This window comes from Melanotaenia boesemani, chromosome 3, assembly GCF_017639745.1.
Source record: "Melanotaenia boesemani isolate fMelBoe1 chromosome 3, fMelBoe1.pri, whole genome shotgun sequence".
NCBI classification, from domain to species: Eukaryota; Metazoa; Chordata; class Actinopteri; order Atheriniformes; family Melanotaeniidae; genus Melanotaenia; species Melanotaenia boesemani.
The window spans coordinates 8,729,684-8,756,197 of record NC_055684.1 but is presented as its reverse complement, the minus strand read 5'-3'; the positions used below and the strand labels follow the sequence as shown (position 1 = coordinate 8,756,197).

At 38.7% G+C, this 26,514-nt stretch overlaps 1 protein-coding gene and 1 long non-coding RNA gene across 3 annotated transcripts in view; one reads left to right on the top strand and one right to left on the bottom strand.

Annotated features, from left to right (window-relative positions):
• LOC121636449 (metabotropic glutamate receptor 7-like) overlaps positions 1-26,514 on the top strand; it is a 232,700-nt gene that overhangs the window by 190,318 nt on the left and 15,868 nt on the right. Inside the window, exon 8 of one of the 2 annotated variants that reach the window (XM_041979967.1) lies at positions 3,658-4,593. The exons of the other annotated variant lie outside the window; for it this stretch is intronic. Coding sequence (XP_041835901.1) covers positions 3,658-4,593 — 936 coding nt within the window. The remainder of the gene's footprint in view (positions 1-3,657; positions 4,594-26,514) is intronic. 2 annotated transcript variants of the gene reach the window in all.
• Positions 10,868-24,617, bottom strand: LOC121636508. The gene is made up of 3 exons (XR_006009736.1): positions 24,122-24,617; positions 19,202-19,280; positions 10,868-11,288 (listed from the first exon to the last, which is right to left on the bottom strand). It is a non-coding gene; the product is annotated as an uncharacterized LOC121636508 (long non-coding RNA).

Genomic DNA, 26,514 nt, shown 5'->3' with positions numbered 1-26,514 from the left:
GAGAAGAGAAGAGAAGAGAAGAGAAGAGAAGAGAAGAGAAGAGAAGAAATGAGATGAGATGAGATGAGGAGAGGAGAGGAGAGGAGAGGAGAGGAGAGGAGAGGAGGAGAGGAGGAGAGGAGAGAAGAGAAGAGAAGAGAAGAGAAGAGAAGAGAAGAGAAGAAATGAGATGAGATGAGATGAGATGAGATGAGATGAGGAGAGGAGAGGAGAGGAGAGGAGGAGAGGAGGAGAGGAGGAGAGAAGAGAAGAGAAGAGAAGAGAAGAGAAGAGAAGAGAAGAGAAGAGAAGAGAAGAGAAGAAATGAGATGAGATGAGGAGAGGAGAGGAGAGGAGAGGAGAGGAGGAGAGGAGGAGAGAAGAGAAGAGAAGAGAAGAGAAGAGAAGAGAAGAGAAGAGAAGAGAAGAGAAGAGAAGAGAAGAGAAGAGAAGAGAAGAGAAGAGAAGAGAAGAGAAGAGAAGAGATGAGATGAGATGAGATGAGATGAGGAGAGGAGAGGAGAGGAGAGGAGAGGAGAGGAGAGGAGAGGAGAGGAGAGGAGGAGAGAAGAGAAGAGAAGAGAAGAGAAGAGAAGAGAAGAGAAGAGAAGAGAAGAGAAGAGAAGAGAAGAGAAGAGAAGAGAAGAGAAGAGAAGAGAGGAGACCTTTATTGATCCCATGGAGGGAAATTCAGCCCTAGTATTGGTTGTTACTTTGGGTGTTTTTAAAGATTAAAGACCTCTTAGATGGTATTTGTTTTCCCACTTTCTAAACAGCTTCTGGTTATTTGTGGTTAATTGTTTTTTCTTTGCTTTGTATAGGATTTGAATTAATTTATAATCAAACAGGTCATTAAATTTGAGATTGTGTAAATGAATGAATAATGAATTAGTTTGTTCTCGGTAAGGTTTATTACATTATGTTTGAAATTTTAGTTTTTTTTATTTGGTTGTTGTTTTGGTACTAATCCCTTTGTAGCGCTGAGGTGAAAATGAATTACTACTAAATTAAATAAAGAGGTTTATGTTTGTAAATGTATGCCTCACCTTCCTGCAGAGTTGAACCACCTCATAATCACGTTAAATTTGGAGCTAGTAGCTTGTTATCAAGCTTATCTGGTTATCTTGAGGACACACTGAAAATGAGCTTCATGATCTTCAGATAACAGAATCAGAAATAGATAATTACAGGAATTGAGCCTCTCAGCTTCTGTGCTTTAACCATCTGAGGTCTGAGAATTTTTCTTTTGGTATAATAATTCTTGTACATCCTCATACCCGAACATCTCATACTTAATAACATCAGGACTGTAAACAAATAGAAAAAAAGAAAAAAAAAAAGTGAAGCTAAAGATAAATTTCAACCTAAACATGGAGGATCGTTCGGACGATGCTTTGTGTTTGTGTTGTGAAGCTCTGAAGTGGTTCTCCAGCTCCTCCTATCACCTCTCCACTAGAAACTCCTCCATATTGATGTTCCACTAATGGAGTATCCATTAGTCATTAGCAGCACTCGAGCTGTCAGATCAATGAGACCTTTGCTTTGGCCATGAGCCCGATCCAAAGCAACCCCCTCACTCACCGCCAGCGCTGCTGGATCACATCTGAGCTGTAAATCTTACTCCGTGACAACAGAACTGCTTGTCGATATCTTGTTTTACAGCATCGTCGTGTCTTCGTTCAGCTTCACTGTGGATTCAGGAGAAGATGGATGGTTCTGTTGGTGGGAAAACAACACACCACCAGGGCTGGGTCTAAAGGATATTAGATGGGGGGACCAGGCACAGACTGGGAAAAGGGTGGGACATGTAAACACAGAAAAACCTTTTAAAAGAAATATGTAGATTTTAGAAAATAATGTTATTGTTATTATTAAAACTACAATGATAATCTGATGCAAACAGTAAAACTAAATTTATAAAATCAAAGATTCAAATTTTTTTCACTAACAACTGTGTAATTTAGGATTATCCTGTAGAGTTTAGCCACTAAAAACTGAAGATACTTCACTGATAGCAGGAAAAATGACAGCTTTAAGTCTAGTCAGAGGTTTTTTCAATTATCATGTGTGGTCAGTTAACTTCACAACCATCTCATCTGCTTGGTTTATGACTTTTATGTCCTTTTTATTAAATGTAATCAGCTTATAGAGAAAAATATTAGTTTATTTATTTAATTCTTGAAACAAGACAAATAAATAAACTATGTGATCAGATGCTGCCTCAAGATCAATAGTGTATCATGGTCTCATTGGTTCGGTCTGATCACCTGCAGCCAGGTGTGCAACTTCCACAAACATTTTTCAGTTTCTAGATTTTTACTCCATTAGCATCTGAGTCGATCTTAGATCTTTTATCAATCTAAAAATCAGATCATAATATTCCACACTTATTAAACACCACAAACTCAAATCAAAATTCTTTTTAACTACATTTTTATTTTCATTCTCATGCTGAAAACACAATTTTCATCCTCTGACATGTTTTATGTTCCTGACAACAGGAGAACATGTCCTCTGAGGATGTTATATGCTACGTTCACTAGTAGTTGGACATCTGAGGTTTACCCAAGTAAGGTATTTGTTAGAATTTAACTGTCCATATTTGGAGTGACGTCTGGAGGGGCCAGTCAGATTTTAGAGGTGGCCGAGGCCCCCCAGGTCCAGCTTAGACCCACCACTCCACATTGCAGAGGAAAGGTGTAGATGAGATGTCATCTGACACGTAGTAGACGTTCATAGATGGACTACAGCTACTCTGGTTCCAGCAGAAGGTGAAGATTTTCTAATTTATCCCAGGAGCTTTTCTGGATTTTTCTCTGGTTTTATTTGGAAAAGGAAATAAACAGGAGTACCCACTGTCGCTCATTACCTTTGGACTGAAAATGATGTAAAGATTTTCTTTTACTAAGTTACTTTATACAAACTGACATTTTATCATTATAAGTTTGATACATTTTATTAATACAAATATGCAGAAATTAATTTAGAGTGACTTAGATTTGAATGGTTCCTTTTATGGACAGACAACTTGTCCAGGGTGTACCCTGCCTCTCGTTTAGTAGCTGCTGGGACAGACTCCAGCCCCTCGTGACACTGCATTGGAATTAGTGGATATAGAAAATTGATGGATGTATGGGTGTTACAAGATTATTCATAGAGCTATTGGACCCTTGATAGGATGGCAAAACGGAAACTGCGAGATTCTTAAGGATGTTGAAGATGCAAAATGACCACAGGCACATTTATACTGTACTGTATATTGGTGTAATAATACCAAAATTATTATATAAATTCATAGGCTGTAGGATCGTACTTAAACAATAGAAAAACAAATGCTATCCTATATAATGAATGGTGGAAGGAGATGATTAAAAGAGCAAACTATGAACAGTTCATTTTAAAATACGTGATAAAATATGTTTTGGGAAAAATGGGGCCCCTTAATACTGAAAAATGAATTGGGCATTGGGGATAAGTAATGTAGGAAAGAATGGATGCTATTATATGAACTTACTTCCAACACTAGGATCCATGACAGAGAAACCTCCTGAGAACTTCAGCAGGCTGATATCTCATTAAAAATCTTTAGTTTATGATCTAATGTTACATGAAAAGAGCATGAGAGATGGTTTTCAGAAAGCTCTGATCTAACAGGATGCTTCCATGTTTTCCCTCCAGATCGAAGACATGCAGTGGCCTCGGGGGGAGCAGGAGATTCCCACCTCCGTGTGCAGCCTTCCCTGTAAGGCCGGTGAGAGAAAGAAGGTGGTGAAGGGCATGCCCTGCTGCTGGCACTGCGAGCCCTGTGATGGCTACCAGTATCAACCTGACGAGTTCAACTGCAAGCTCTGCTCCTACAACATGAGGCCCAGCACCAACCGCTCCTCCTGTCAGCCCATTCCTATCATAAAGTTGGAATGGCACTCACCCTGGGCGGTGATTCCCGTCTTCCTTGCAATGCTGGGCATCATCGCCACAATCTTCGTCATGGCCACTTTTGTTCGCTATAACGACACGCCGATCGTTCGAGCATCCGGCAGGGAGTTGAGTTACGTCCTCCTGACTGGGATTTTTCTTTGTTACATCATCACGTTCCTCATGATCGCCAAGCCGGATGTAGGTGTGTGCTCGTTCAGGAGGATCTTCCTGGGTCTGGGAATGTGCATCAGCTACGCCGCACTCCTCACTAAAACCAATCGCATCTACCGGATCTTCGAACAGGGCAAGAAGTCGGTGACGGCGCCCAAGCTGATCAGCCCCACTTCTCAGCTGGCCATCACCTTCAGCCTTATCTCTGTGCAGCTGCTGGGGGTGCTGATCTGGTTCGGGGTGGATCCACCCAACACCATCATAGACTACGACGAGCAGAGGACCATCAATCCGGATCTGGCTAGAGGGGTCTTGAAATGTGACATCACAGATCTCCAGATCATCTGTTCCTTGGGTTACAGTATCTTACTGATGGTCACGTGTACTGTTTATGCAATAAAGACACGCGGCGTCCCAGAGAACTTCAACGAAGCCAAGCCCATCGGATTCACCATGTACACCACCTGCATCGTGTGGCTGGCTTTCATTCCCATCTTCTTCGGCACCGCTCAGTCTGCAGAAAAGGTAAGATCCAGTTCCTGTCTTTTGATGGATGATATAGTGTCATTTCATGACACAAGCACCAAAACTCTGGTTGTGGGTGGGGTCAGATAAAGATGTACATGGTCCTCCCTGTGGTGGACTGTCTTGGATCCAGGCTGGTTGTCTGGTCCTTGTGGCCCTCTATGTCTGTTTGTGATCCTTGGGAAGGGCTGCAGGTTTTGGTCTTGCAATATTGTGTTTATAAATAATGGATTTAGTGTAAAGCCATGTTAATGACAATAACTTCTTCATCAAGGGGCCTAATTTGACTGCCTATTGTCTGAAATGACATAACCAAACTAAATGATGTAAGGTGGGGCAAATTTTTTCATATAGTGCATTTCAGGGGAATCAGAGGGATCACCCCCAAATTCACCTTAAAAAACATCCAAAATCCAAAAAGAAGTAAATCCCAAGGAAGAGTAAATACTTGACTACAAATGCCCTTCATCGTCATGTAATTCATTATATCTGAGTTTGTCCCTGTCATTTTAGTATCTTCTTCTGTACACAGCTGAAACTAAAGAAAATTGAATAATGTGCAAACCTTAACTTATTTCAGTAATTCATTTTAAAAAGGTAATGTTACTGAGAATTTAGGACTGTAATGATGTAATATGGTGGCACTAGCTCTTCATCTGTAGTGTAGTGGGTTAGAGAGAAAATGACCCAGCCAGAGTTTGTGAATCCTTTTGATTTATTACTGGATTGAACAATCATGAAAACAGGTAACACGACTAACAAGACCTTATTTGTATTTATGCACGTATGTATGGTTCTGAAACAACAAGAAAATAAAATATATTATCGGCAATGTAACCATATTAACATTCTATTATGGGAAATTCTCGTTAGCTAAGTAGGCTGTCTTATTTCATCAGTGGTAAACAGCACAGACTGCACAGACTATGTAGGACCCCCCATAGCCTACGTAGCCTTTGTGCTCCGAAGTGTGTAGACCCTGAATTGGGACACAATTAATTCACATTCACAAGATGACTGAATAAGGACCCCAAATGACTTACTTAGCCGTCCTTAGTAATGCAAGTCTTAAACTAACAAAATTGCCCCCTGAAAGGAATTCAGAACATATATATTCTATAGAAAATTCTATGCAAAGTGAGATATTTCAAGCATTTATTTGTTATCATTTTGATGATTATGGCTTACAGCTTATTAATTGAATCAAGTAACATCAACTAAGTATCATCATTAAGTTTGTTTGACCCAATAATTGTTAAATATTAAACTAAAACAAATGAATCACAATGGAAATCCTTTTAATGATTATTATTTTTTTAATGTTCATTCAAAGACCTTTTTAGGGGGGGAGTGGGTTTTCTTGCTGGTAGTGTTGTGGTTGTTCAGGTTTTCCTAGGTTTGGCTTCCTGTTGGTGCTCCTGATGATTATCTGCTTTGTTTTCTTATAGGCTATAGGATGTTGTTGTGGTTGTTGTTTTCTTTCTATACCTTTGGCCATGTCCACACGGAGACCAGAGCATTTTCTAAAGTTCTTATAATGTTTGGGTGTTTTGCCCATGTGGAACTTGTGTTTTAGGAGCCTTAAATTTTTTCAACTGGGTCGTAAAGTGAGTAAATCGGAACACCCCACTTTTTCATTTGTGTGCTAATGCATATAAATCTTGCAGAGAAGCTTTATCTTTTTGTCAGTCCACACAACTGTCTCTTTTTAGCTCAATTCTCCACCATCTTCTTCTTGTTATGTTTATTTACATCACATGAGTTTCTGAGCATGCTCCATGTCAGCATTATAGCACAGCTTACAGCCCATCACATAAAAATGTCAGTGTGTAAATTTCTGTCCGATTATGATAAAAAAAAAGGCTTTGCACATGCTCAGGATGAGCGGTGTGTTATCAGGCGTGTTATCACTGAACTGTGATCCATGACACACTCAGCTGTCAGAGGCGAGGCCTGGACCAGCTCCCTTTGTCAGGGAATCAGCCGTCGGTTCAGACGGTTTGAGGTTGCAGGTGATCTGATAAGCTAGGAGAGCATCTGCAGCTTTTCAGACAGTCCTGAAGAAGAATAGATCAGGGGTGTTTTCAGGCCATTAAGGACACCTTGGGCTTAACCTTGACCAAATGTAGATTCAATGATGAGCTGAGGATGTTTTTTTTAATTTAAAAAAAGTGTTATAATAGACTGTAATTTAATAGACATAGTAGAGTCATTTATCATTTAATTTCCAGATGCATGCATGTTAAAACAGTGCAATGTTAGATCTGATGTTTGATCTCAAATCTACAAAATCATGAAAACAAATCAAAGTGTGTAACAAACCAACAGAACACAAGTCATGCATATAATGCTATATTAATGCAATAATACAATACAATGATACAAACAAGTAGACCAAAAAAAAAAAAACCTTCCTGGCTACAACAGTGGCTCACAAATTGGGAGGGGGGTGTACTATGAAGTGTTGCAAGAGGTACTTCAGATAAATAAAATATCAAAGAATAAAAAGTCATAAATGTGGCAACAAGACAGCCTGGAGCCCAGGGTGCAATGTTAGCCAACGTTATCCAGCGTGAAGCCTTCAACACTAAAGCGCCATCTAAAAACCAGACATCCAACACTCGGTGGAAAGTTGGCAAAATTTTTCATAATCAAAAACAGAACATTAAGTGGAAAAAAAGGAAAATAAAAAATTACATTAATTATACGCATATTCTGCGTCTTGTATGTGAAGGTTGATAAATAAATGTCTTGATGATGATTTCATTTTATTATGACATGTATTCGACAAGGTTTTAGCTATTCAACTGGAAGTGGATTTGGTTTAGTTGTTTAATATAAATTGAAACAAGCGTGAGATCAATTAAACAAGTACATTGTTAATATCTGAGTGGACCCTAGAACCTTTTATTCTAGAGAAGTTGGGCCCTGACATAAAAAAAAAAGGCTAAGAACACCTGCTGCAGAACACGAGCAATAATGATAGCAATTTAAGATTTTTATCGGAATTGAGACTGAGATAATGTAGCTTTCATTTTCAAGTCCTTCATTAATCCTTTAGGTACTACTATGTGATACCACTTGGCTTTCATATGGTACTTAAAGTGTTAAAACACCCTCCAAATTATCCTCCAAATGCTCCTTTCTCAAGAAAAGATCTTAAAACAAGTACAGCTAAATAAAGTTATTCTTTTAAATTCAAGAGTTTCAGATATTTTTTACTTTATAGATTTCATGAAATCTTACCAAGCGCAATCATTTTACTGGAGATTATGTCACTTGTTCAAAGTCTGAATCTTGTATGTCAGGGTCATTTATGCAATAATTTTGTGAATTTAGGAAACTTGAAAAATTAGGTTTTGGTGTGAAGAGGTTTTTTTTTTGTCTGATGGTGTGAAAACATTTTGTTTTTCCACTGAAGATCAGAAACTAACCTCTGATTCATTAAATCAAAATTGTTATGCATGTTTATGATAACTATGGATTAAAATCATCATTAACGTAAGGGACTGCTGGGTGGGGCGGCGTGGGAGGAAAACCATCTGCTCTTTATCCCAGGACCATCATCTGATCCCATCCTCCCTCTGGTCCTACATCCTCCAACACACCAACATCTGGTTATGTGACATCATCAAGACATGACATCATCAGCCAATCGCAATACAACAAATCAGTAAAGGTTAATGGTTAAACAGCTTCACCATGACAGTAAGCTGTTACAGTGGTGACATTGGTACCATCAGGAGCTTCATCCTGCAGTAGGACAGCGAAACTCTGTTTGCAGGATTTTAGGTCAAACATGAATGAATAATAGTGTGTATTATTAATACTGTGTATTATTCATTTATCCAGATGAATAATCATGATGTCATGAATCCAAACATGCTCCTTTAGAAAGATGTGTCTGCAGGAGGAGCTGCAGGAGCCTCTGCATCTGCATCATCTACAGAAGCATGACATTTTAATCCTGTTAACGAAGTTAGAAGGAAATATTTAAGTCTTCCAGTTTCAATAAGGACTTCTTCCTCTGCTTGGTTCATGAAAATAGTTCCCCTTCATCTAAAAGTCTTCTTCAGTTCTGACAGAAATCTTTTTTTTCCCTTTTAATTCCATTTTCATCTTTTTCTGATTCCTGGCTTTCATCTCGGTCATTGTGTCTCATTTTTCTGTCCAGCTGTAGTTGACGTTGCACATCGTCTCAGTTTCTCCAGGATTTCTTCCAATTCCTGATTTTCCCAGCACCTTTTTTGTGAAAAGCTGTGACAAATGATGGTTTTAATTTTTTTGTTGTTGTTTCTTTTAAAAACACCTCAAATTTATTAAACATATTTATTCATTAAAATAAAAACTATGATAATCCAACATTAAACATATATTCTTTTCTGATGGTCGGCAGCTCTGGATGTTCTAACCTCCATCATGTTAGTTCATCTCGAGATCATGAGATTTTCTGAAATTTTGTTTGATTCTGATGTCTGATTGTTCTGGAGAAAAATCTTAATCAGTTGCCGACTTTCATTCATCTTCCACCACAATGTTGCAGCACTACAAAGCAGTTTACCTGCACTTTAATGCAGAACTCTGGGAATGTGTCGTGGATGGTCCTCTGTGGTGATTTTAGGTGGAAGATGATTCACGTTTCTCATTTTCTTCTCTGGTTTTAGCAGGTTAGGTGTATCTGTAGCGTATTTCTACTTTTCAATAATACCCAGATCACATCTGCATGTTCATGATCAGAAACGGGAAGTAAGGGTGATGACATATGTATATCAGGTGACATGGAGGAGCGCTGCGATTGGTCAAAGAAACAGACAGTTGCGACTGTCGCATTGCCATTTCCTGGAAGCACTGATTTATGAATGTTTAGTTGCGTGAAGTGCTGCATATAAAATGTTCTGAAAAAATAAAAACAAAAAAAAAAAAACAAAAACAACCAAAAACATGACATCTATGAAGCTCAAAGATGTTTATTTTATCTTCTTATCTCAATCATGTATCATGTATTCTTTTTTTTTTTTTTTTTTCTATTCAGACATTAATAGAAGGTTGTTGTAATATACATGACATGTTTCAGCTGTCATCTGCAGAACTTCTTCAGAAACGTCTGTTGACTTGTTGCTGACGTGTTACCACCTGTTTTCTGGAGGTGTGGCCATCCCAGCCAGCCTCTCAGATCAGCTGGGACAGTCACGCCCCTCGCTATGTGGTGGTCTCTGGGGTAGGGAAATCCTCGTCCGCCCGCTGCCTGATCTCGATGGCCTCCTTTATCCAACCTTTTAATTTGTTTCCCCCTGACCTGACAACCGTTGCTCTGTCCAGTCCAGGATGTGGTTGTTCCTCCTGCAGTGATCCAATATCGTTGATTGTAAATTCTCCTGTACTGCCTTTTCTTTCTGTGTTCTAGTAAGTCATCTGGCTATTTTCTTGTTGTCAGGTATGTTACAATATCCTAGTATTACTGTCGGAATGAAAAAGGAAAAAAACAAAAACAAACTTTATATCAACTATATCTATGTGTTCAAACTGTGACTTTCTTATCAAACCTAAAACAGAAATAGCTGTTCTGGTTCTGCAGTTAGTCCTTATTTTGACTCCAGACCAGTTTATCATCAGCTATTCATAACAAATCCATGCTTCAGCATGAATGATCATTTATAACTTTCCTGAAATGTTCTTAATTCTGTTTATTCCCACAACAATATCAGCTGGAGTAAAATTAACCGTGGTAATCATTATTATTCTGTTTAAAAGGAAGAGGGAGTATAAAGGAAAATACAAATTGTGTGTGTGGGTGTGTTTGCTGAGATTTTCACGTGAAAGAAACCTTCAGGAGATAAATTCAATGAGGTTAACATCAAAGAAACTTCCTGTTTGTTGCTTCTGGTAAGTGAGTTCTGAATTTTCTCTGGGACAGATTAAAAGTGCCCATTCAGTTCTGCAGGGTTCTGTTACATCACAGAACCAGATCAGAGCAGAACCATCAGCCTCCATCTTTATCTCCACCAACAGCTTTATTTCATGCTGCTTTCACTGACCCTGAGGAGTGGGAAGTGCTGCTGTTTTTATTTAAAAATAACAGAAAAAATATCAGCAGTTCCACAGAGTTAACTATGCATCCATCCATCCATCCATCCATCCATCCATCCATCCATCCATCCATCCATCCATCCAATCATCCATCCAATCATCCATCCATCCATCCATCCATCCATCCATCCATCCATCCATCCATCCATCCATCCATCCATCCAATTATCCATCCATCCAGCCATCCATCCATCCATCCATCCACCAAATCTGAGCTTCTACAATCAACCGGAGTCTTCTTTCCAACATCCCGGAAAGAAGACTGGCAGTTTTCTGAACATCAGACAGCGATGAGCTAACAATGCTCCAGCAGATTGTTCTGTTGTTCTAGACCTGCTGTTTGGACCAGAACACGTCAGACATTACACACTTCAACCTTCAGGCAACACCAAAGCTCCTTCCTTGTATCATGATGGAGGACCATGTTGTTCCTCACATTTTCCTAGAATCCTTTGCTCTGAGACAAAGATGTGCAGCAGGTTTCCATCCACCTCCAGATATGAACCATGTTGGAGGACTTCAGAAACAGAGATGGTTTTTCTGTGATTGTCTGTTGGGACTGAAACCAACATTTCACCTGAATTCCTGCAGACAGTAAATCTGGAAACCTTTAAAAAAGGAAAAGAAAATCAGTCTTTTTATTTAGTTTAAAATCTGAACTATGCAGAAGTATCAGAACTCAGAAAACTTCGATCATCAGCAGTTTTTCTGGCAGTTTGTTTTCTGTGTGACTTTCTTCATCTTTCTTGTGATGATGTTGTGTTCGGTAAACACAGACTGTTTTTTACTGTAGCTGCTCAGCAGGACCCCAGCTTTAATTTTGTGGTGAAACTCCTGCTGTGAAGGTTTGATGTAGACGCAGTCTGAGATGCAAACTGTTGAGAATGTTTCACCACCAGTTCATGAACAGTTTTAACTTCTCATCAGCAGATCTTCTTAACAGATTTAATATTTACATTTAAACTGTGAGTCCAGCCTCTTTTAGTTTTAAGCATCAGAACAAAATAAAAGCCATCAGTTCGTCATTAGGTGTTAAAATTCAGATACTCTGACCTCAGATATTCATCACGTTGAGGGTTATAGTTATTTCCAAACTATTTGGGATCCAGGGCCCCAACAAGAAACTAATAATTAAACATTGACATCTGTCTTTAACATATGTAGGTCTGTGTGTCAGTCTGGGAAGGGTTAAAGGGTCATAGAGTCCATCATTCTACAGAGAAATTATTGACAAGTGGAAAACAAACAGCTGCCAATCAAGGACATCCCAGCAAGTTTGGCCCAAGATGAGACTGAATAATGCTCAGAAAAACTGGAAAAAACACAAACTACATCTCAGACTCTCCAGGCCTCAGTTAGCATGCTGAGTGTTAAAGTTAATGAACAAACAATTAGAAAAGACTGAACAAGTCTGGCTTGCTTGGAAAGGTTGCAGGGCTAAGGCTGGAAAAGCTGCATCTGAACAAACCACAAGACTCCTGGAACAATGGGCCTCATTCCTCATCCATCTTCTTATGACTTCTTAAATTAGATCTTAAGTTGTACATAAGCAGTTTGTTTATGAAAACTCTCAGATTCAGATTTATGAACCTGTTCGCAAAATGCAAAATTGTTTCTTTTTCCTCCAATCTAATCGTAAGTTGAAAGGGTGGACCAGCTGGTCCTTTGCAGGTAAATGCCTAAAAATGCCCATAAACGGTCAAGAGTGACGGGTTGTGTGGAGACAATGCCAAAACAATGAATGAGAACAAAATATGATAATAAAGATGTGCGCTGAAACCTGTTTTTAAAGTGATAACTTAGTTATAAATACCTACACAGTGAGTTTAAAATAATATAAAAGCAGCTTTATGTACAAACAAGTCATTAACTCCTCCTGAACTTGTACATAAGACTGCAGTCTGGTCTTATGAACACATCCAGATAAAAATCCTTGTAGTGTTGTGGCTAAAGTAGAATAAATGTGCATCTCTCTTTATTAAAGCTAAAGTAAACTGGCTCAAGAGGCTCATTGACCCCAAACAGAGCAGCAGATCTACAACAGAATGGCTGAAAAAGATAAGAATCGAGGTGTTGATATGATCCAGTCCAAGTCCAGCCCTCAACCTGACTGAAATGCTCTGGTGGGACCTTCAGAGAGCTGTGCATAAACACAGGCTGCAAATCTCAGTCAGCTGAGGTAATGCTGGAAAGAACAATGGACCAAAATTTCAAAAAGAAACACAGAACCAGATTCAGCAGCAGCCCTTTGCTTAGCCAGCTAATGGAGAGCTTCTGTATCCGTGACTTCCTGAACGCCTGGAGACGTTAATGCGTGTCAGCATCTCATGAATAAATCAAACGAGGAAGATGTTTCTGCTTCTCCTCATCTTCTGAAGCAGAGCACCGAGGTCACACAGCGAGGACACGTTCCCGTCCTCGGTTTCCGCTGTTTCCTTGCAGAGAGGATTTATAGCAGCTGTCTTCTCCTCTCCTGTGTTTGTTCCTCCTCTTCTCTGCAGCAATTAGTCTGATCCCACTGACTGTGATGAAAAAATCTATTGTTAATGGAAACAAAACCAGATGAATGTTCCAGAAGAAAGAAGAAAAGCTGGAAGAAGTAGCTGGATAACTGATGAGTCACCATCTGATGCTTCTTCTATCATATATGATAACAGAAATATATCATCTCAAACAAACATCAGATCAGTCCAGAAACTTTAACCTCTTTAAGATCAGGAGGGAGATTTCCTGATGCTTTATCTGACAGAAAAACTAATTATCATCACGTTTATATATGAAGCAATAAAGTCCATGCAGCTGGAGCTTCTGTAGTTTCTTTTAGGGTGTTCTTCCTCTGAAAAGCTCCAGACTACAGAATCAGCTCATCTGATGAAAAACAAGGTTTTAATTCTCATCTTCTTTAGCCGAGTAAAGTCCCAGTCTGACTGTTCTGCTGTAAAGTTGACTTTAACTGAATGTTTATGGTCTAATTAGGTCCACTGATGAGTCGAGTTAATGCAGGACAGACACAGACTGTTTGTCCTGCAGAGAGGCAAACATTATGTTGATGGACAGCTTTTTTAATTGGCTGCTATAGTGATTCCTGGAAGGGAATATTTAGAGGCTCGGGAACTTTACGTGATGAATGACAGGAGCTCATGTTTAACCGAACAAAAAGAAAACAAGCTAACTCATCACAACGTTGTCTAATGTTCTACACACCATCCACTTTATCTGGTCCACCTCTTCATCTGCTTGTAAACACAAATATTTGATCAGCCAATCACATGGCAGCAACTAAGTACATTTACTCATGTAGACATGGTGAAGACGACTTGCTGAAGTTTAAACTGAACATCATAATGAGGAAAAAAGAGGATTTAACTGACTTTGAAGGTGGCATGGTTGTTGGTCTGAGTATTTCAGAAACTGCTGATCTACTGGGATTTTCACGCACAACCATCTCTAGTTTACAGAGAATGGTCTGAAGGAGAGAAAATATCCAGTAAGCAGCAGTTGTCTGGACTAGAATGTTTTGTTGTTGTCAGAGGTCAGAGGAGAATGGGCAGACTGGTTGTAGATGATAGAAAGACAACAGGAAGTAAAATATTCTAATACACAAATAATAGAGAACTATTGTGTAAATGGACATAGGAGGAGATTACTTTATGTTTCAGGCTAACAGCAGAAATTTTTATGCTTTTGTGTTTGTTATCTACATACAAACACAGTTTTTGGACTCTGAAACTGACTTGTTTAAAAACTTCAGAAGATAATTTCAGAGTGGACAGATTTGTGTCCTCAGTTTAACTTCAGTACTTTATGAAAAGTTTCCACAATTTATCAGAACATTTTCAGATTTCCACAGTCTTTGAATTGACAATATATGATTAAACTAACAGGAAATTCTGAGCCGAACACTGTTGTGACCGAAAAGCTGCTGTTTCCATAGAAACAAAAGTTTTTATATTACAGCAAACTTCATTCTGAGGATGAATGATGTGGAATCAGCAGAAAAACTGGACAGACTCTTCTTCATATGCAGTATTTTTGTGGCATTTCAATTTTTTTCCACATAGGGCAATTAAAGATTTATTTCCCTTATTTTCCCTTTCCCTTATTCAACCATCAGCATAACTCTGGGTTTTTTTTTTTTTTTTGCTTGTTTGTTTATTTTCACTAAAATGACTGTATTGGTTGTCCTTCCAACAGCAGAATTCACCATTTTTGTTTAATCGTATACCAAATGGAATTTTTTTTCTCTACTTGCTTCTGGAAAAACTTATCCTTATCCACTGTTTCTAACATTTAAACTTTAGGCTACTCTTTCTTTTCTTTTTTTTTTCTTTTTTTTTTTTTTTAAAATCATATCAGGGCACTGCTCTGTCTTCTTTTCATTAGAATTTTAATAACTCAGAGTCCATCAAGCTTAGGTTCTTCAAGACACTGAGATTAAAGGATTCCTATTACATAGAAGCTTTAACCAAGTATCAAGTCAATAGAAGGTAATTTTATTATTTCTTAAAATAAAACCGAGAGGAAGGAGATGAAGAGAAAAAAGCAGAGTCCCAAGTATTGAGCCCTGTGGGATCCCACATGACAGTGGAGGGGAAGGGAATGTGAAATCTAGCTAAGACATGCATTTTTGTGAACCAGATACAATCTGAACCAATCCAGGGACATGAATACTGACCATAGACTGTATATAAACGATGGACAGGGGCCTCCGTGACGTCACCCATAGGTTTCTGAAGAGCTGAATTGATGCTCATTTCCACCATCACCATCTTGGCAGCTTCACGCGTGTCATCATTCCCGGAAAATCCAAAATGGGTAAAGAGGAGGAGTTGAGAGAGAGAATGTGAAGGTGGGGTTGGGGTTGGATGATTGACACCCATCAAACTCTGAGGTGCCTGTAGCTAAGAGCTAACCGAGCTAACCCGGAGCTAACGGTAGCTAACCAGCTAACGAAGGTAGGTGGGCTAAAGCTAAGGCGCGCTGTTAGCCGGCTAAAAACCGTGGTTGTACTGTACTCTCTCTTCTTGGATATTGGATACCTGTCAATAAAAAGGACACTCCCCTAATTATTCTGAATTTCAAGATTAAATAACATCCAATCATGTGAAAATCACCCCGCCTCACAGTTGTCATGATGGTAAACTTGACCTATTAATCCTAACATGGATTTTTGTACCAGGCTTTAAACAAGTTTATGTCTGCTGTAAAGTTGGTCTTTTTAACATGGGAGTCTATAGGGATTAGAGCCAGCCCCTAGCAGGTGAGGGGTGAACTGCAATTTTTTTCCACTTGTGCATAGGCTTCACATTTTACAGGCAGAGGTTGTCGCTTGATGCTGACGTAATGATAAACTAAATGTTATATTGTTATGATCCACTCTGTTAGAGGCGGTTGTTCAGTTTAAGGTTGAAAGTATATTTGCTTTTGATTGCATGTGATTATTATGGCTGCTTTGCATATTTTGAGTTTGTTTGGAGCATTGGTTGTGCTCAGAAATTAACATTATATATTTACAAGCAGCAATATGTGAGGAACCAGTAGGGACAGTGTAGGGACCAGTTTGACCAGATGCAAGGTCCCAGAGTTGAAAAATTATGGAAAGTTTCAAAGACAAGACACAGCAGGCTTGGTTTAGTTCCTGACAGGACCATTTTCAATACTGCTGCTTGTCGTTTTCTACTGTAGAATCAAATTTACCAAACACTAACTTCCTCTATTGTTTTGTTTACATCCTAAAAATTTGGCAATTCTAAGTCATTTCATTTAATTTATACAATTTAAGTCCCTCTGATTATTTTAGCTGGATTTTATCGTTTAGGTCTCCAAAATCTATATTCAAACAGCTTCATGTATATATTGAAAATACTCTTACAGTGTAAAATATATATATATTTTTTTCTTTTTGTGAGAAATTATATTGGTTTTTCAGTGCATTCACTTATATTTTCATTTTCCTTAAGGACTTTAATGAAAGTATACTTGGAAAAAATAAAATTACTGAAAAGTCTACACAGTCATATTAGCATATATCAGCATAAATATCTATTTGTGGTGTTTTTTGACTATTAATGATATTTTTCCAAATAATGTCATAACTATTTATTAAAACAGCATTATTTAGTTAAGTAGTCCTCTGGAGGATATAATTAAAAACCTTCATGATGAGGTTGGCAAAGCATGTTTATTTGTATATCACATTTCACGTACAAGACAATTCAAAGTGCTTTACATGAAACAAAGCACTCCAGCGGGGTGCAGAAAAAGCTGTTAAAGTACATAAAAAACAATCTTACAAACAATCAAAGAAATTCAATGAAGACAGAAAAAGATTAAATAAGATAAAATGCAAGAAATAAAAGTTACAATGTGAAGAATTACCAGAAAAAGGCAGCAAATAGAAAAGTTTTTTACCTTGATCTAAAACTGCTGAGAGTTTCAGCAGAGCTGCAGTTTTCTGGGAGTTTGTTCCAGAAACTGAAAGCTGCCTCTCAATATTTAGTTCTGACTAAGGGAACTGGAACTAGACTTGACCCTGATGACCTGAGGGGTCTGATTGGTTCATAACAAACGAGGAGATCCTGAATGGCCCTAAACCACATAGTGTTTTGTAAACTAGCAGCAAAATTTTTAAGTCAGTTCTTGACAAACAAAGCCAGTGTAAAGACCTGAAGATTGGAGTTCTATGATCCACTTTCGGTGGGAACTCGAGCAGCAGCGTTCTGGACTACCTGCAGCTGTCTGATGGACTTTTTAGGAAGACCTGTGAGGACAGTGTTACAGCTGTAGTTTACTAAAGATGAATGCATGAGTCCTGCTGAGACATCATTTCTTTAATCCTCCAAATGTTCTTTTAGTGATAACAGGTCAACTTCACAACTGCCTTGATGTGATGCTGAAATTTGGGTCTGAGCCCATGACTCCCAGATTTCTGGCTTGGTTTTTAACATACATGAAAGCAGACTGAAATCTAAGAGGGAATTCATCTAACTGTAAACAAATTTATCCCAATCTGGACACAAAAGGAAGCTTGGAAATAGAGTTGGATAAGACAGAGATCCAGACCAGGTTTTTGTGGGTGTTCCTCACCCAGAATTATTCAATAAAAAGAAAAAGACATTTAGTAGAAACTTTAGTTCTGATGTTTTCTCCATCTTTCTCCTCCTACCCTCCCTCGTGTCTTTCATTGTAACTTCCCTTTTATGACATCTCATCTATCTTTTCCTCCTGCATCTCCTCTACCCTCCTCTCTTCTCTCTCATTCATCATTTACAGTGCAGCAGCACCACCAGCTGCTTCTTGTCTCATCCAACTTAACCTTTTCTCCTCACCGTTCCACTCTGACTAACTCCTCCATCACACTCATCATCCTCACTCCTCCTTCCTTCACACTTCCTGTTTTCATCAGCTCTTCACTTCTTCAAAAGACTCAAAAGCAACATTCAGATATCTGCTCACTGGTCAAAAGCTGTGGGTCTTTGTCATAATGAGGGAAGGTTTTATTTATAATAAACTACTTTCAGATCAACACACACTCTGATGATGTAAATGAAAATGGTATCGTCTGAACAGAAGTAGTTCAGTTTCTTCATGTCTAGGACTGGACCGAACCAAAATAACAAACCGATACAGTTCCTGTAAAACTGATCAGTTTTTCCTGTTCAGACTTTCATTTCTCGTCATTCTTCAGTCAATTCTAATCAGAGATCATACGAGACTTTTGAGGGCAGCCATGATGGAATATTCCACTGGTTGCTATGGTGATTCCCACCTTTTTCAGGCAACTGGGGCAGGAAAGCAGTATACCTCCAGAAATTTTAGTTAAATTTAGAGTAATAAGAAATGCTGACTCACTGCCTCCAAATTTTAAATTTTAACACAGCTTCAACAGGTAAACCATGTTAAAACATGTAGCCTTCATCAAAGGAAAATATAAATGAGAGGCCATAAAGTTTTCCATCTTGTTGTTTTAAATGCCATCAATAAAATCAGAGTATTAAACGCATGTTTTCTGGGATAAGATGACTTGACACCAAAATGAAGTGACTGCTAGCACAAAATGCTTGTCTCACATATTAAGTTGAGTCTAAGTAAATATGTAAGTACACATTGCTGGTACAGCGAAACAACAAATGGCTCATAAAGATTAGAATCATACTTTAGTATAAAAGGAGAGCTTTGTATTAATAAACCCCCTCTTAGCAAAGGAAATTTGTTTGTCACAACATGACAGCCAGGCCAACATTCATGATGGTGGACAAGACAAGATGGGAAAAAATATGCAGAACTGTAAAAAAGTGGGTCAGGTCGAGGAGGAAAATCATTAGTAATGATGTGGAGTGTTTACCAAAATGAGGAGAACATCCAGAGAAAAAGTTCTTCTGAGTTTAATATTCTGCTTAAAGTGACACATTGGAGTCGAAGAGGAGGATTCAGACCGAAGAGCAGCTCTAATATGTACAGCGTTTCTTCTCGGGTTGTTTTCATGTGACTGTAATTAAACCTTGACTCTGTGAAAACTTACCTTACAGCTGGTTCTTTCTTCTTTAATCCTCCTCCACCTGTTTCAAGAGGCTTGACTCATCTTCGTCAGTCTTTAAAGTCTTCAAAGCACAAAACAAACATTTCATAGAAAATTGAGACTCTTCAATATTTTATGAAAATATAACAGATAAGTACTGACTTAAAAACAGATTTAAGCTGACAAGTTAAAGTTGTATTTTCAATTGTTTTCTGACTGATTTGTACTGAAGATTTGAAAAAATAACTTCAGTTTTGTATTTCAGAAATTCATTTAACTACTGCCTGATCCGTGATATTCTACAGAACCTGATCATAATCTTGCATAAATCATCTGATGATGATTTTAAATCTGAGCCACACAGTGATGATAATAGGAGGTGGGACTACAATGAGGACCTTGTGGATGGGCGTTAATGATGCCATGCAGGAATTAGCTGGAATCAGAGTACACATGTTAAATACTTCCAGTATTGTAATTTTTAATAAAATGAACATGTATACTCAGCACAGTGATGAATATGGTGACACATTCATCCCACTGTCTGTTTGATTGAGGTAAAAAATAGAAAGAACAGACATGAGAAATGATGGACCAGATAAAACCTGCACATGGATAAATGTGTAGGCCTTTAACACAGTTTGGACCCCAAAGTATCCAACTAGCACCCCCCAACCAGTAATAAACAGGCTAATAAATAAAATCAGAAATCTGCTGACTCACTGTTAGTGTTCATGAATGATGGTTATAATATTATTTTTTCACTTTTAATTAAATTAAAGAACTAAATTTAAGATCTTAACCAGCAAACACAACCAGTTATACCATGGTCTGGGTGAATACTCAATTTTAATTGGCTAGAGGGTGTCCATTAAAAAGTGATAATGGACACCTATGAAAGAAGTTCTGGTCAAATAGACTTCTTGTAAATTATTGCGCTGACTAAACGGTAGTTGGTAACCATGGGAACAGTAACTCAGACAACGGGCTGCAGACATACAGGTGGAGGCTTATTAAGCTCCGTCAGTCCAGGAGACAGAATGGAGCAACATTTTGTCGTCCCGCGATGTCCCAGCCAGCAGTGGTCAGGGTCCACAAACGTTAAATCTCCGTCCGTCAAACGCCACTATGGACATGCCAGTATCTTTATGAAATGTCATGATCGACGGCAATGTTGCATTTAATTTTAAATTGGTCATCGCCTGTCTTTCTGTCTTGATTACCTTACTTAATATTTGATACAGAGTGAATGGTGGATAATATTATGAAAACGGTTTAGGATAGACGTACTTGCTTGATACACATTTAATGATCAGAGTGAATGGTGGATAATATTTCATGCAATAAAAACGATGTAGGAAACTATCTGTGGACTTTGACTGTTTGAAACAAAATTTCACATAACATAACTACGGCGGACCGAGCTGCAGGTTCTGTATTCTGAGCTGGTTACCTTGGCAACGCGTCACAACGAAATACTCAGCCGCTTCTTGTGAAAAACTGATGATTTTAATGGTTAAAAAAAAAAAAATTAACGTATCATTAACGTATTAATAATTTATTTAATATTTTTTCTTTCATAAGTGACTATTGCACAAGTGGGATAATGCCCTTTGAGGTGTCCATTATCATAAATTAATGGACTTCACTGAAGCAATTAATTTATGATAATGGACACCTCGTCGGGCATTATCCCTTACTTAACCAACTATTCTCCTGCTGGAAACTCTGACATCATCAACTAATTTCATAAATATAAGGAAACAAACTAACGTGATAATGAAACAGCCATTTTATTTATGTCTTTTCGTCACTTCATCATAACTCTGTAAACAGCTAGCATGTTCACCGCTAACTGGTTTGTATGGATCAGACTTACTGGGTTTAATTGGTCTCAGAACAAATCCTCAGTTTCTACCGTCATCATCATCGTCATCTTCATCATCATCCATGGCAGCTGATGAAGGCCTTCTGTGACAAACATGTCCATTACATTTTGACATTCTTTTTTTTCTCTGTTTCCTCTCCTCAGTTCTGACAGGTTGCTGCATCCTCTGGTACAGAACCAAAATACTCTAAAATATCTGATTTTCAGCCTGGTGTGAGTTAAAGAAAAAAAAAAAAAAACATGGGCTCCAGAAAAACGTGTTCCGTGGACAGGTGGTCAAGAAAGAAAGTTCCATAATGACAATTTGAATGAATGAATTTCAGGAACAGGCACCACAGAGAAAAAAGGAAGTGGTCTTAGAAAATTTGAGAAGGCCAGACAAGTAATGAGTTGGGCCGCTGATCCACTGACTCAGCCCACCAGGAAAATGCCCGGTATGCCAGATAGACAGTTTGTGCTGGAGGGGACTGTGTCTCTCAGCCCGCCTGGGAATGCTTCAGAATTCTCCCAGATGAGTGAGACAGAGTGGCCAGGAAAGGGAACTCTGGACTTCTGTGCTTAAGCTGCTGCCCCCATGAATAAGAAGTAGAAGATGGATGGATAATGGATGGATGGATAATGGATGGATGGATGGAGGGAGGGATGGATGGATGGATGGATTTTCAAATCTCTCTGATTTCCAAATAAATCCAGTCTTGTCTTTGTTTTTTGTTTTTTTTTTTTTTGTTTGTTTGTTTTTTGTTTTTGTTTTTTTCTTAGACATCCAGCTGAGCTGCTGTCTTTTTTGTTTTCCTGTATATTTGTAGAAACAGTATTTTCTCAGCAACTTCTTTTATTGTGCTTCAGCGGGTCAGTTGAGTCAGTGATGGGAATGGGAACGGATCTGATCCCAGAGCAGTTTGCTGCAGTGTTTTCTCCTCACACATGGACCCCAGCATATCTGTAATTAATGGGATTTGTCTCCACCCAGTTCTCTACTCCCACTGAAACCATTTAACTCGCAGACTGCTCAAACATGCTTCGATTCTTTAAAATCAGATGAGATAAAAGTTGGAACTGTGTTGACCTGTCCCACATGAAATTTTCGGATGGGTGGAGCAGCTGTTTGATCAGACCAGAGATGCTCATAAGCCCTTTTTTGCAAGTCCAAGTCAAGTCTCAAGTCTAATGGCTCAAGTCCAAGTCAAGTCAGAATTCACTTTTAGTTTTAATGAGTAACGTGCCGTCTGGTCTGCTCAGAAGACTGCATTATAATATCCAAGGAATGCAAAATTTGTACTCAGCTTTTATCTACTGGCATTTAGTAACAGCACTGATCTGTAGCTTAAACTGACAAACACGTCAACTCTCTCCTCTGGATGATTTATTGAATTCAGGAAACCTGCAGATGAACATGTAGATTTATTCGTAAATATGTTTCTTAACATAACTCATCCAAGAGTTTTTAATATTAACTAAATTCCATCTGGACATAGTGAGAAATTTAAAAAACTAATACTGCAGTTCATTGCATTTTTTTTCCTTACTGTAGAGAGGAGGACCAATACGGTGGACTTTAGTGCAGGACCACCACCTGTCCTGTAGGTTTTAGACATTTCCCTGCTGCAACACACCTGATCCACATGACAGCTTGTTGTCAAGTTCTGTACAAGCCTCTTTAATGACCCATTAATATCTTGACTCAAGTGTATTACAGCTGTTGAACATGTAAAATCTGCAGGACAGTGGCTCCCCAGGTCCACCGTTGGTGAGGAAAAGTCATATTTCTTTGTAAAAGGCTTGAAATAACTGCGAGATGAGTACACAGAATATTTGTTTTAAACTTTATAAAATTAAATTAAAGTTAGTTAAAAAAGTTAAAAAGTTTAAATAATTCAGAGCCCTTTGTTAATATGTTAATCTGACTGTGTGATCCCGCAGCAACTGGACGGCTGTCTGTATCCACCCCTGTGCCTCGCAGTGCTCATTGCTAACATCTATGTTAGCAATGAGCTTTCATATTACAGTGACTAACCTCTCCAGGTTTGTTGTAAGGTGGATAAAGGTGAATGTGGTGGATCCAGTGTTAAACCACAGACGTTCCAGTTTGCTGCTCTTACACTGGTTCCTTTTTATTAAGTTTTAATACCCAAGAGCTACAGTGGTGCTGCAGCAACAGCTTTGTTCAAAGGTGCTGTCAATATTTTGATTGATTGAGTGTGCACTGAGTGGGCGTGTCTGTGTGACGTTATCTGACGAATATATATATATATATATATATATATATATATATATTTTTACACAGCAAAAATGTGATGTTTCCTTTAAAGGATACCAGGTCTTATGGGGTTTTTACTGTGGGATTATTATCTGAGGATATCCAACGGGGGGGAAAGAAATGTCACATTGTCACAGGGCTTTGAGCAAAGTGCGAAATTAAAGTGATGCAATAGGTTTCAGAAACTGGATGTATCATATTTGATAGATTTGTTAATCATTTAAATCCTTCAGATCAAGACTAGGATGTTATTAAAGTTCATATGGTGTGAAGGCCCAAAAGTATTGGGCTTTCAACCAGCTGGAGAAAATAACTGCGAGACATACCCTTGACTTCAGGCTGGAAACGTGGCGTTCCCCCTCCATCCCTAAATTCCTTCCTGCTACTGTGAGTCTCTTATGTTGAGCCAGCTGGTACTGAGATGATGTTTGTCTGTGATTCATAGAATTTCTTTTATAAAAATGATTAATTATCAGATGAACTCTTGAACGGACCTCTCTGGAGTTGATCCAGTGGAGTTAGGAGTTATTCTATTAAACTAGAAGGAAAAGTGCAGAAATGATCCAGTGTTTATCCATCAGACAGATTTATGTACAAACCTGTTTGGAAACGAGCAGCTCAGCCTTTTTTCTAAAGCTCAGTGTTGTTCTGCTGAAAGACTAAATGTAAATGACTGTAAATCTGCTTTTCTTCCTGACTGCTGTCAGATATAAACTGCAGCTGTCAGTAAAACAGACTGCACTAACCTGAGGAAGTCTGTTAATATTAATCCACTTACCCAGTGTTTTTCCATCAGAGAGCAAGGCTCGCTGACATTTTACTCTCGCCCGAGATAATCACAGTTTCTTTAAAACAACAGCAGCTCACTGGAGCTTCAGCTTAAGAAGATAAATGATCCACTTAACCTGACTGTGGTCCGGTTTCAGAGTCTCACATAACCTTTGTAGTCCGATAACAGAACCACCAGATCAGGTCGCTCTGATTCTGCCGTTTCCTCTGCTTATCTCCGTCCTCACTGACTTTCTCTGGATTAAAGTCTCATTTACAGACACACACACACACACATATTTCAGTTCAACTCAGCTTTATTTCTACAGCGCCACTTCACAATAAAGGCATCTTAAGGTAGTTTTACAGCCTTGGGTTAGGGTTGTACATATATAGAGTAAAATTTAATCAAAGTAATTGTAGTCCAAATATAATCCCGTTAAAACAAATCCATTTTATGATCCACACTAGTCCAGTTTATAATAACTGTGCTCACATAAACCGATTTAAAAATAATTACCTACCGTATTTAAGTAAACCAACAGATTGCATGAAGCCTGATTGAGTGATTCAATCTTCCATCCTGAGCTGCAAAAGGAGGCAGAGGAAAGGAGAAACTCCATCAGAACCTGGAAGGAAAACCTCCAGCGGAACCAGAACCAGGAAGGAAAACCTCCATCAGGACCAGAACTAGCAAGGAAAAATGTCACCAGAACCAGAACCTGGAAGGACGGCCAAATTCTTGTTTCAAAACAATTTAATTAATTAATGATGATTCAGCATATTTACTACCTCTTGATCCAGTGTAATTTATTTTATTCGGTCAGATTTAAAATGTTTTTGTCCAACTCAGTTCAGTAGTTTTTTTTTCTAATTAATATACTAGACTTGTTCCGAACTTAAGCCCGTTACTCTGAAGTGGGAACTTTGTTTTTGTTCTTGAGGCCACGAGAACAAAATGACATTATTTGTTCTCACTGCTCTGATTTGGGATTTCTTGCAGCTTGTTTTTGTGCGTCTTCCATAAAGAACTTTCTTCTTTTCAGGCTCCGAGAAGTATTGTGGGTTGGGAGTGGTTAACGCAGAAAAGCATTAGGGGTAGGTTGCCCTCCTGGATTTCTGCTGTTGTGAGGTTGAACGGATAGTTTGATGAACAGCTGATCCAGGAGGAGAAAAAGTATGCAGAGGTCATGGCATTTAAATACAAAGACATGCATGCACAACCCCAACCTGCCACAGATGAAGATGGTCATTAAATATTAAATAACCGGTTCACTTGTTCATTGCAAATAAAAACACAGACACCACCCCCCAGCAGTAATCCCACCCCATCGTGGACAAAGCCTCTCGTGGAGTATGAACCGACCACACAAAAATAAGTGTTTTTCTTGTTCTTGTGGCCTCGAGAACAAGAACAAACCTCCTCTTTCTCACAGAGTATGTAACAAGCTTAATCTAACAGAGTTGATCCAACTTACTTTAAATATTTTAGGTATATTTTTACAAATTTATTTGTCCAATTTATGTAAATTAAGTTGCATAAACAGTCTGCTTAAAAAGAGCAAAGTATAAATAAATATTGCAACAAACAAACAAGTGATGATTTTATAGACTTAATTTAACTGATGTAGACAGATGGCGACACATTTTGTCTTATGGGCTCCACACATGGTGGGCGACCAATGGCAGCGACAGGGGAAGTTCATCGCCACCCTAGTGAAAGCCAACACACGGGAGACGCAACAAACAGCAGCGATGGTGGCAGCGCCGCACATCACGCTCTCAGATCACTTTTCACCAAGAAATTTGATTGGTTATGATATTGGAGGGAATTTTGACATTTTCAAAGCAGTGCATGACAGACAAGGCATGAAGGATGATGATTTTGACTCTACTGTACAAAAGAGAAAGATAAACCTGGGTTCATCTGAAACAAGAAAACAACATGGTGAATATCTTCATTTGATGGCAAACTTCAAGGCACAGCTAAAAGACCTGTTCCTCCATGTTGGAAGTGTTTGCAGACTGCACTGTCTAGCCTGCTCTCAGCTCATTGGTCAGTCAATGAAACCCTCACTGGTTGGTTGTAGTGCCATGCAAAAGCTACAAAAATGGAACATTTTTCTATTTTCTTGTGTCACTTTGCAAGCCCTCATGTGCATGTCTACGTGAACAAGTGCAACATTTCACATGCACAAATGCCACCTGTCGCTTGGCTGGAGGAGGGCAGCGATTTTCACCACATTGCTCAAGTTCCATAGAAAATGATGGAGAAGGAGCAACGTTGCCTCCCGTGTGTCGAGCCCATTACACTTCAGACCATCTGGTTTTTTGCTGCCATATTTCCAAGATGGTTTGAGATTTGACATTATCTTGCGATATAATGAGACCTTCTGTCTTAAA